This window comes from Oryctolagus cuniculus, chromosome 17 (assembly GCF_964237555.1).
Source record: "Oryctolagus cuniculus chromosome 17, mOryCun1.1, whole genome shotgun sequence".
NCBI classification, from domain to species: Eukaryota; Metazoa; Chordata; class Mammalia; order Lagomorpha; family Leporidae; genus Oryctolagus; species Oryctolagus cuniculus.
Window position 1 is genome coordinate 48,678,554 of NC_091448.1, and position 12,385 is coordinate 48,690,938.

The following is a 12,385-nucleotide window of genomic DNA, read 5'->3' on the forward strand; positions in this document are numbered from 1 at the left end:
AAACAAAAGTCAAGGCTGGTGCTGTGGCATAGTAGGCTAAACCTCCACCAGTGATGCCAGCATCCCATATGGGCATCGGTTTGAGTCCTGGCTACTCTACTTCTGATCCACCTCTCTGTTGTGACCTGGGAAAGCAGTAGAGGATGGCCCCAGTGTTTGGGCCTCTGCACCCACTGTAGGAGACCTGGACGAAGCTCCTAGCTCCTGCTTTCAAACTGGCCCAGCGCCAACCATTGTGGCCACTGGGGAGTGAGCCAATGGATGGAAGACCTTTCTCTCTCTTTCTCTCAAATAAACAAAAACTTAAAAAGTCACAGACAATGTAAAGCAATTAATAGCTATACCATGAGCAAGTATTGGAAGATTCAATATTTGCATAATATTGGCTACTCTGAACTGTTCTAGTGAGTCAAAATGCCAATAAAACATTTTAGCAGGAATTTTCATGCACAGATTGATGATCTGGTTGTAAAAGTTATAACTAAAGGTAAAGAAACTAAAAAGTAAAATTTATTTTCAAAGAGAAAAAATAGAAGGAGTCACCATGTCTAGTTTCCAGATTATTAAATTACAATTCATAGGAAAGTGTAGTGTCAAAGAAAGGATAGTAATATGCATCAGTATTGAGTGTGTATAAGAGAATGGAGACAGCAGAGACTGATATACCCATGTATCTTCTGTTGATTTGCACCTTCCAAAGATGCAGAAAAGGAAATTCAATGGAATGTACCCTTTTCAACAAATGATGCTGGGAAAATGAATTTCTATAGGCAAAGAAATAGCTTCAATACATACCTCACATTCTTTACAATAATGAATAGAAAATGGATCACAGACCTTAATGTCTGTATGAATGGCAAGAATATTCCCCATCACATCCCCCTACTCTGTGAAGCCAAAGACCCGAGAGGAGAAGCAGGAAACGTGGAGCAGGGCTGAGCTAAGTTACTTTCCAGTTGCATCCGCTAAAGCCAGCTGAACGTGGTGCACAACTGCTTGCTGCAGCTGTGACTATATAAGAAATGAGACTAAGGGAAGCTAAAACAGTGCCCTAGAAGCATGCAGTTCTCAAGGGATGCATTTTCTGCATGGGGAGGGATAATGACAGTTTCACTGAATTGGAATTTGAGTCCACCTTTCAGACATTATGGGGCCTTTTTTATGTAAACTTTTTTTTGTTTTTTTTTTTATATCTTACATATATTAAATTTTTTTAAACTTTTATTTAATAAATATAAATTTCAAAAGTACAACTTTCGGATTATAGCAGCTTTTTCCCCACATAACCACCCTCCCACCCACAACCATCCCATCTCCCACTCCCTCTCCCATCCTATTCGTCATCAAGATTCATTTTCAATTATCTTTATATACAGAAGATCAACTTAGTATATACTAAGTAAGGATTTCAACAGTTTGCACCTACACAGAAACACAGAGTATAAAGTACTGTTTGAGTACTAGTTATACCGTTAATTCACATAGTACAACACATTAAGGACAGAGATCCTACATGGGGAGTAAGTGCACAGTGACTCCTGTTGTTGACTTAACAAACTGAACTCTTGTTTATGGCATCAGTAATCACCCTAGGCTTTTGTCATGAGCTGCCAAGGCTATGGAAGCCTCTTGAGGTCACCAACTTCGATCTTATTTAGACAAGATAGTCAAAGTGGAAGTTCTCTCCTCCCTTCAGAGAAAGGTACATCCTTCTTTGATGGCCTGTTCTTTCCACTGAGTCCTCACAGAGATCTTTCATTTAGGTCATTTTTTTTTACACGAAGAGATAGGATTGTATTTAGTGCAAAGAACAGTTAAAGAACATCTAATACAGTACAGGCAAATCTTTCCAACAGAAACTTCAAAAGAAGCCTATTGTTCAATGAGCAAATATGGGGAACATGTTCAGTGTTCTTGGTAATCATGAAAATTCAAGTGAAGTCACTACCTGGTACCACCATACACCAATAAGAAATATAAACAGAAATGCCATGGGACAGGGGATTGGGAAACCCACATTCCATGTAAAAGCACCTGGCTTTGAGTCCTGTGTGCGCTTCAGAGCCAACATTCTAATGCGCACCCTAGGAAGCTGAAGCTGGCTCAAGTACTTGGGTTACCCAGGGGAGACCTGGCTGGGGTTACAGGCTCCTGGCTTTGGTATGGTCCATCCCTGGCTCTTTGAGGTGGGTCAGCAGATGCAAGATGCCCCTCCTTCTTTCCCCTGCTTCTTTTGGTCATTCTGCCTTCCAAATAATATCTTAAAAATTAAATTAAAACAAAGTTAAAATGGCAAGAAGCATGGACATGGAGCACAGTGGTCAGGACACTGCTTGCCTCCCATATCAGAGTTCACGTCCCAGCTCCACTCCCAGTTCAGCTTCTTGTTAATGTGCACCCTGGGAGATAGCAGATAACGGCTCAAGTACTTGGGTCCCTGCTACCCATGAGAGAGGCACAGATTCAGTTTTAGCCTCTTGGCTTTGGCTTGGCCCAGCTTGGATTTGGTGGATATTTGGGAAGAGAACAAGCACAAGGAACATTTGTGTCTCTGTGATTTTAAAATAAAAATTTTGAAGTTTTAAAAATGACAGGAAATACCAAACTTTAGCAAGAATATATAAAAAACCAAAATCTCATATCCTGGTGAAGGTGTTAAAATTGGTACAAACATTTTAGACAACTGTTTGGTAGTAGCTACTTAAGCAGAATAGATAAGCCTACATACCAACAATTCCATTTTTATGGATATACTCCCAATTCATAAGTATATATCAATGACAAATTCCAGAACCTATATACCAGTAACAGTCATAATAGCCCCAACCTTAAGACCACCTACATTCCCATTAAGAATAGAACAATTCCATGAGGTTGTCACTGTGGTGAAATGCCTTATATACTCTCATGGGCTTTTTAGACAGATCCAAATGCCTTAAGGGCTGATTCTGAGGCCAGAGTGCTGTTTAAGACATCTGCCATTCTGTGAGTCTGCTATGTATCCTGCTTCCCATGTTGGATTGTTCTCTCCTTTTTAATTCTATCAGTTAGTAGTAGCAGACACTAGTCTTTTTATGTGATCCCTTTGACACTTAAGCCTATCATTATGATCAATTATGAACTGAAACTGATCACTTTGACTAGTGAGATGGCATTGGTACATGCCACCCTGATGGGATTAGATTGGAATCCTCTGGCACGTTTCTAACTTATATTTAACAAGAACACTTTTCAGTTAAATTTAAACACCTAAGAATAATTGTGTGTTAATTAAAGAGTTCAACCAATGGTATTAAGTAGAACAAAAAAATACTAAAAGGAATAAAGTAGTAACTTGTTCCTTGACATTCAGGACAAGGGATGATCAAGTCATTGTTTCTCATAGTGTCCATTTCACGTCAACAGGTTTCATTTTAGGTGCACAGTCAGTTGTCACTGATCAGGGAGAACATATGATATTTGTCCCTTTGGGACTGGCTTATTTCACTCGGCATGATATTTTCCAGATTCTTCCATTTTGTTGCAGATGACCGGATTTCATTGTTTTTTCCTGCTGTATAGTATTCTGTAGAGTACATATCCCATAATTTCTTTATCCAGTCTACTGTTGATGGCATTTAGGTTGATTCCATGGCTTAGCTATTATGAATTGAGCTGCAATAAACACTGGGGTGCAGGCAACTCTTTTATTTGCCAATTTAATTTCCTTTGGGTAAATTCCAAGGAGTGGGATGGCTGGGTTGTATGGTAGGGTTATATTCAGGTTTCTGAGGAATCTTCAAACAGACTTCCATAGTGGCTTTACCAGTTTGCATTCCCACAAACAGTGGGTTAGTGTCCCTTTTCCCCCATATCCTCGCCAGCATCTGTTGTTGGTAGATTTCTGAATGTGAGCCATTCTAACCGGGGTGAGGTGAAACCTCACTGTGGTTTTGATTTGCATTTCCCTGATTGCTAGTGATCCTGAACATTTTTTCATGTGTCTGTTGGCCATTTGGATTTCCTCCTTTGAAAAATGTCTGCTGAGGTCCTTGGCCCATCTCTTAAGTGGGTTTTTTGTTTTGTTGTTGTGGAGTTTCTTGATCTCTTTGTAGATTCAGGTTATTAACCCTTTATCTGTTGCATAGTTTGCAAATATTTTTTCCCATTCCATTAGTTGCCTCTTCACTTTCCTGACTGTTTCTTTTGAAGTACAGAAACTTCTCAATCTGATGTAATCCCAATTGTTAATTTTGGCTTTGACTGCCTGTGGCCTCCAGGTTCTTTTCCAAGAAGTCCTTGCCTGTGCCTATATCTTGCAGGGTTTCTCCAATATTCTCTAATAATTTGATGGTGTTGGGTCGTAGATTTAAGTCTTTAATCCATGTTGAGTGGATTTTTGTGTAAGGTGAAAGATAGGGGTCTTGCTTCATGCTTCTGCACGTGGAAATCCAGTTTTCCAGCACCATTTGTTGAATAGACTGTCCTTGCTCCAGGAATTGGTTTTAGATCCTTGATCAAATATAAGTTGGCTGTAGATGTTTGGGTTGATTTCTGGTGTTTCTATTCTGTTCCATTGGTCCATCCATCTGTTTCTGTACCAGTACCATGCTGTTTTGATTATAAAAGCCCTGTAGTATGCCCTGAAATCTGGTAATGTGATGCCTCCAGCTTTGTTTTTGTTGTACAAGATTGCTTTAGCTATTCGAGGTCTCCTGTGCCTCCATATGAATTTCAGCATCATTTTTTCCAGATCTGAGAAGAATGTCTTTGGTATTTTGATTGGTATTTCATAGAGTCTATAAATTGCTTTTGGGAGAATGGACATTTTGATGATATTGATTCTTCCAATCCATGAGCATGGAAGATTTTTCCATTTTTTGGTATCCTCTTCTATTTCTTTAAGATTTTGTAATTCTCATCGTAGAGATCTTTGATGTCCTTGGTTAAGTTTATTCCAAGGTATTTCATTGTTTTTCTGGCTATTGTGAATTGGGTTGATCTTAGAAGTTCTTTCTCAGCCATGGCATTGCCTGTGTATATCCTGCTACTTCGCCAAACTCTTCTATGAGTTCCAATAGTCTCCTAATAGAGTTCACTGGATACCCTAAATAAAGAATCATATCATCTGCAAAGAAGGATAGTTTGACTTCTTCTTTCCCAATTTGTATCCCTTTAATTTCTTTTTCTTGCCTAATGGCTCTGGCTAAAACTTCCAGTACTATATTGAATAGCAGTGGTGAGAATGGGCATCCCTGTCTGGGACCAGAAATCAGTGGAAATGCTTCCAACTTTTCCCCATTCAATAGGATGCTGGCCGTGGGTTTTTCATAAATTGCTTTGATTGTGTTGAGGAATGTTCCTTCTATACCCAATTTGCTTAGAGTTTTATCATGAAAGGGTGTTGTATTTTATCAAATGCTTTCTCTGCGTCTTTGAGATAATCATATGGTTTTTCTTCTGCAGTCTGTTACTGTGGTGTATCACATTGATTGATTTGCAAACATTGAACCATCTCTGCATACCTTGGATAAATCATGGGGGGCCTTTTTAAAAAAGAATTATTGCTTATTTATTTGAAAGGCAGAGTTACAGAAAGATGAAAGATAGAGAGAAAAAGATCTTCCATCAGCTGGTTCATTCTCCAAATGGTTGTAATGGCTAGGGCTTGGCCAGGCCAAAGCCAGGAGCCTGAAATTTCTTCCAGGCTCCCACATGGGTTCAAGGGCCCAAACACTTGGACCACCTTCCACCGCCTTCTCAGGAGTATTAGCAGTGAGCTGTATTGGAAGTAGAGCAACCAGGACTCGAACCAACATCCATATGGATTCCAGCATCTCAGGCAAAGGCTAACATGCTATGCTATAATGCCAGCCCCTTTGGAGGTCTTTTATAAAACAATATTCAAAAGCAGCATTTCCATTCTGCCTGAGATAACTGATGTTAATTACCAAGGAGAAATTGGGCTGCTGTACCTACAAGAACAGGGAGGACCATGTCTGAAATCCTGGGGAATTTTTTAGATACTACTTAGTATTCCATGTCCATTAAAAAAATTGGTGAAAACTGTAAAAATAACCATGAAATCCAATAAAGATACACTTACTAGGAATAACATTTTCATTCTACCACTACATAAAGATCCTCATCCAGCTGATATTGGACACTGGGAAGGTGTACATGGAGTGGGTACTGAAAAAAGTAATTACAAATGTCACACATGGGCTCCTGATCAACGGCAGGCACAGGAAGAACTTGGGATCAGGGACTAATGGGAGATATTTAGAGAGTGATAGGGATGCTGGTGGTGGTAGGTGTTGTTAAAGTTTTCCTGGGGAGCTAAGGAGCTGAAAGTAGATAAATGGAGTGGGAATCTGGATTTGTCATTTAATCACATCCTGAAGGAGAACTGAATATTACTGGGAAGGTTCATCTTTTCTCTTCTTCCTGTGCTTCTTACATATCTGCATATGGTTGGACCATAGATGGCTGATTCTTGTTAAAGGCGGTTTTTCTCTCATGTAGCACCACTGACAGGGAGTTGGGTTGTAGTGAGAAATACTGACACCCAGGGATCAGTGCCCTTTGTGGTGGTACTCAACCCAAGGGCCACAGATGGCTTATTGTTCACAGGACAAAACCTAAATTCTTGCATGGCTAAGATATCTAGAACATTCATAAGCTGGCCCTCCCTGCTTTTATGGCTTCTCCAACCATTCTTCACCTCCCAAAATACTTGCTCCAGCCACACAGGCTACTCTCTATTCTCTAACAGGAAATGGTTAAGCATCTACCCAGGAACTTCCCTTCACCCTTACCTTTTCCCAAAGTAGTCAGGTGACTATAATCAGTCACCACTCTGAAAGCCTTTGTCCTGAATAAGTCCTGCAATTACTTCGTCTTTAATGAGTTACTCTAGGTTCTGGACTCCTCTGGGATGCAGAGCCCCTTAGGCTCAGGCATGGGTAGAACGAGACATGTAAGAAGGGGTGATGCAGACGTAGGTAATGACTACAGAGGCTGTAATGAATGAAGGGCAGCAGGATCTTGGGTCAAAACCCTGGAGTCACCCTCAGACACCCTGAGTAAGTTGGGCAGGAGGGTGAATAAGCTGGTGCCCTAGTGTCCTTCCAACTTAAGGTCTTGGTTTCCCAGCTTGTAATGATGCTTTGTGGGACAGTTCTTCAGTATATCTTTCCTCTTCTCCATCTCTCTGCCTCTCGAGACTGTACTGCCCTGTAGAAATCTTTTTTATTAATGTTGCAGTTATAATTTTTGTTGGTGACAGTGTTCATTAATAATTGTTGTGCAATGCCTTCTCTGTCATATCATTTCAATAGGATGACTGCTCTGTGAGCACCCTTTAATGCAGCTGTTTTAAGCCCTGTCTTTTAGAATCATCTATGTACATTTAAAAATTTTGCACAGGCCTCCCTCAATTTGTAATTCAATATAAATGAAAGGCCTAGTAAAGTAATATTTAATCACTTATAGAGTTTATTTCTCTATTTGGAAGGCAGAGACAGAGAATGCTCCCAGGTGCTGATTCACTCCCTAAATGCTCACAATGACCAAGCCCAAAGCCAGAAGCTGGGAACACAAGCCAGGTCTCCCATGTGGGTTACAGGAACCCAATTACTTGAATTATCGTCGCTACTTCCCAGCATCTGCACTGGAAGGAAACTGGAGTCAGGATCTGGACCTAGGAATCAAACCCAGGTACTCCTATCAGGGATGTGGGCATCTTAACTCAGGACTTTATGGGAGTGATGATTCTAGCTTGATAGAGTTGTTCTGTCTTTAAGCTGGGGAATGGCAGGCAGCTAACAAATGTTAATGACACCTGGATCATATTCAGGTGCCTTACCCATTGTGGGCTCTGCTGAACTCAAGAGGATCCTCACCTGAATGGAGTTCACTGTATAAGGTGAGGTGACTGGCTGCAAACTAATGATCTAGGGTATTGAGTGTTACAGTGTGAGTACAGGCTGGGGTGAAAGTATAGCATCAGGTCTGGAAACACAAGGAAGGTTTAGCTGAGCAAATGATATGTAATATATATGAATAAGTACAGGTAAGCCAGGTTAAACGGGAGCAGAGGGGAAAGGGTGCTAGGTGGAAGGAAAAGCGAGTTCAAAGGTTTGGAAGTAAGAAATTATGTTTAAGTCCATCATTGTTCTAGAGTGGGACGCAAGAGTCATTGTGGGGGCCGGTGCTATAGTGCAGCAGGTTAAAGCCCCAGCCTGTGTTATCAGCATCCCATATGGGCGCCCATTCGAGTCCTGGTTGCCCCACTTGCTATCCAGCTCTCTGTTACGGCCTGAGAAAGTAGCAGAAGATGGCTCAAATGCTTGGGCCCCTGCACTTACATGGGAGACGCAGAAGAAACCCCTGGCTCCTGGCTTCAGATCAGCTCAGCTATGGCCGTTGAGGTCATCTGGGGAGTGAAGCAGTGGATGGAAGACCTTTCTCCCTCTCTCTGGCTCTACCTCCCTCTTAATTGTCTTTAAAATAAAATAAATCTTAAAAAAATAAAAAGAATCATTGTGGAGCCAGATGAGAATATGGAGGTAGGCACAAGTATCACAATGAAACATAATTTGTATCCTTCAAAGGGTCTTTGACTTTAAGAGAAGTGAGCACTCACTGAAATGTTAGTAAGAAAAGAAATGATCAGATTTTCACCTTAGAGTTCCCCCCACTGTATGAATGAAACATTCAAGGAGAAGGGCATTGATCAGGAAGGCAAAGATATTAATTCAGAGGCTGTTTCAACAGTCCAGGGGAGAGAACATGCCATCCTGATCTGGCAGTGTGGTGTTGGTGTAAGAAGTAGAATGAGATGAGAGAGTGGAGGAGGAAGAGGGTGGAAGAGTGAAAGGTGAGATCATGAGTTTCCTTCGAGATCTGTTGTGCTTAACATGCCTGTGACACATCCACAGAAGATAATTATTGAGCAATAGGATTCAGAATTACCTGGATGAGAAAGACATTTAAGTCTGATAGTTAAATGATAACCTAAGACATTGAGTAGATGACTTTTTCATGAGGTATACAATTTCTTGGGATATATGATTCACACAGAATTATAAAAGAATGATGTTTACAAAAAGCCCTGAGGAAAACCAACATATAAGATACTGAAAGGGGTGCTGGCATTGTGGTGTAGCAGGTAAAGCCACTGCCTATAATACTGGTATCTTGCATGGGCACCATATCCAGGTGCTCTACTTCTAATCAAGCTCCCTGTTAGTGGCCTGGGGAAAGCAGTAGAAGATGGTCCAATGTTTGGGCCCCTGTCACCCATGTGGGAGACCCAGAGAAAGCTCTTGGCCCTAACTTTGGTCTGGCTCAGCCCTGACTATTGCGGCCATCTAAGGAATGAACCAGTAATTGGAAAGTCTCTGTCTTCTACCACCCTCTGTAACTCAGACTATCAAATAAATATCTTTTTTAAAAACAAGTACTGACAGAGCAGGAGTGAATTACACTTATCAAGGATGCCCAACCAGGTGGGTAAAAGGAAAACTAACATATTTTATGTCTCAGAAGCAAATAGAAAAGTATGTTTTAGAAATGATGGAATATAGTTAACATGTTAAAGAGATGTGAAGAAAATAGGTTGTTTATAATTATATAGATTCTGTGCTCGCTTCGGCAGCATGTATAATTATATAGATTCTAATTACAGAAATTTGAAATTTAGAAATTACTTTCATTGTGACGAGACTGAAAGGAAACATCTTTTCAGATAATGTATCATAGTAATATAATCAATGTAAGTTCAAGTTTTGTTGGACATGGTTATTTCCTCTTAAAGGTACTAGCAACAAACATGATAGGAAACCAAACCACTGTGTCAGAGTTCCTCCTCCTGGGCCTGCCCATCCAGCCACAGCACAAAAACCTCTTCTACGTCCTGTTCCTGGCCATGTACCTGACCACAGTCATAGGGAACCTCCTCATCATCATCCTCATTCGACTGGACTCCCATCTCCACACGCCCATGTATTTGTTTCTCAGCAACTTGTCCCTCTCTGACCTCTGCTTCTCCTCTGTCACAATGCCCAAATTGCTGCAGATCATGCAGAGCCAAGTCCCATCCATCTCGTACTCCGGCTGCCTGGCCCAAATATACTTCTTCCTGTTTTTTGGAGACCTGGAGAACTTCCTCCTTGTGGTCATGGCCTACGACCGCTATGTGGCCATCTGCTTCCCCCTGCACTACACCAGCATCATGAGCCCCAAGCTCTGCTTCTGCCTGGTGGTGCTGTCCTGGGTGCTGACCACGTTCCATGCCCTGCTGCACACCCTGCTGATGGCCAGGCTGTCTTTCTGTGCAGACAACAGGATCCCCCACTTTTTCTGTGATATGTCTGCTCTTCTGAAGTTGGCCTGCTCTGATACCCATGTCAATGAATTGGTGATATTTGTCATGGGAAGCACATTTCTTGTCATCCCCTTCCTACTCATCACCATGTCCTATGTAAGGATTGTGTCTTCCATTATCAAGGTTCCTTCTGCACGGGGCATCCATAAGGCCTTCTTCACCTGTGGCTCCCACCTGTCTGTGGTGTCATTGTTCTATGGGACAGTTATTGGTCTCTACCTAATCCCATCAGCCAATAATTCTACTGTGAAAGAGACTGTCATGGCTATGATGTATACTGTGGTGACTCCCATGCTGAACCCCTTCATCTACAGCCTGAGGAACCAAGACATAAAGGGAGCCCTGGGAAGAATTGACTGTGGAAAGAAGACTCTCTTCTCTCTAGGATGGTAACAAGTATTTTTACACAATTTTATCCTTTACGTATACTTAATTGATGCTGAAATATTATTCCAAGTTTTTACTGTACCAAGGAACCTCTGTTAAAATGGTGTACTACAATATGCCTGTCCTGTAGTTCAAAAGAGAGTCTGACCTTGGAGACATGGCCATACTTCCTCTGACCTCCCCAGATGACCTTGGAGAGGCATAGTTTAAGAACCACTACTTTAAATAACTCCGTGAATACATATATAAACAATAAAATGATTACTAGTCTATGTTTAGATTGAGGGTTTTTTTAACTTCCACGTATGAGAGGTTGGGTTAGGGGTTTTTCAAATCAAGAGTAAGAAGGCACAAGCTACTAGTGCTACACAGCATAGTGGGGGTGCCTACATAGTTCACAATAACATTTTCATGCCTTTTTAGTAAACAGAAGACAGGAGCTCCAAGGCTCTAATCATAAAGTAAAGACAGGAAAAATTATTTGTCCTGATTTTATTACTATGCGTTGTATACATGCATTTAAATATAACACTGTACATATCACACCATAAATATGTCTAACTGTCGTTAACCAAAATTTTAAAGAATGGTTAAGTTTCAAATGCTTGAAAAGACATGCTTTATTATATTATCTGGAATTATGTTTTGAATATTGCATTTTAAATAGTCCTCTGTAATCTTATAGTGCTTGTAATCAATACTAAATAATATCCAAACATCTGAACCTCCAGCCTTCCTTCAATGTCTCCTATATATATCCTTCTTCAAAAGTGCTCACATCATTTTATCTCTTAACTTTCCCCCCATTTTGATTTATTTTCATGTCTACATAGTCTTTTTTGATCCAGCCTGACCTTTAGTTGATCTAACCCTTTGACACAGTGATGTATTTTGTGTCTACTTGTCAATTAACTAATACTCAGGGGCCTTGGAATTTTTGCTTCCCCAGGAATACAGAAAGACACTACAAGCTGGCAAAATTTTCACTTTTTAAGGATGCCTCTTACTTTGGACTTTACAAAAGAAATTCATGTCTGTGTTTTTATTCTACTCTCATGACAACTAGAGCTTTTCAATAGTACTGAAAAACCCACCCAGAACAATTAGGAAATGAAAGAATTGAAAGATATCTGAATTAGAAAAGAAAAGGTGCAATGTCTGTGTTTGCTTAACTGATTTTGTACACAGAAATCCTAAAGACTCCATCAAAAAGCTGTTAAAGCTAATAAATTAATTTGATATAGTAGGATACATTAACATACAGAAACCAGTCATATTTGTATACTGTAACAATGAACTATCTGAAAACAAAATGTTTAAAAATTTCACTTACATTAGCTACAAAAGATATTCAGAAATTAATTTAACCAAAGAAGCAAATATCTTTACATCAAAGATTTAAAACATTAATGAAATATGTTGAAGATAAAAATTGGAGTTACTTGTTTAATGTCCACACTATACAGATCAACCTACAGATACAATATAATCTCTAGCAAAATTCAATGTCATTTTCCAAAAGAAAAAAATCCTGAAATCAATATGAAACTACTGAAGAAAAGACCCTTAATAGATAAGACAACCTTGTGCAAGAAGAACAAAGCTGAAAACATCATACTATCTGATTTC

At 40.2% G+C, this 12,385-nt stretch overlaps 1 protein-coding gene across 1 annotated transcript; it reads left to right on the forward strand.

Annotated features, from left to right (window-relative positions):
- Window positions 1-9,814: 9,814 nt before the first annotated feature.
- Window positions 9,815-10,762, forward strand: LOC100357256 (olfactory receptor 1E16-like). The gene has a single exon (XM_070060036.1). It carries the CDS (start codon window positions 9,815-9,817, stop codon window positions 10,760-10,762), a length of 948 nt encoding a protein of 315 aa, XP_069916137.1.
- Window positions 10,763-12,385: the final 1,623 nt, after the last annotated feature.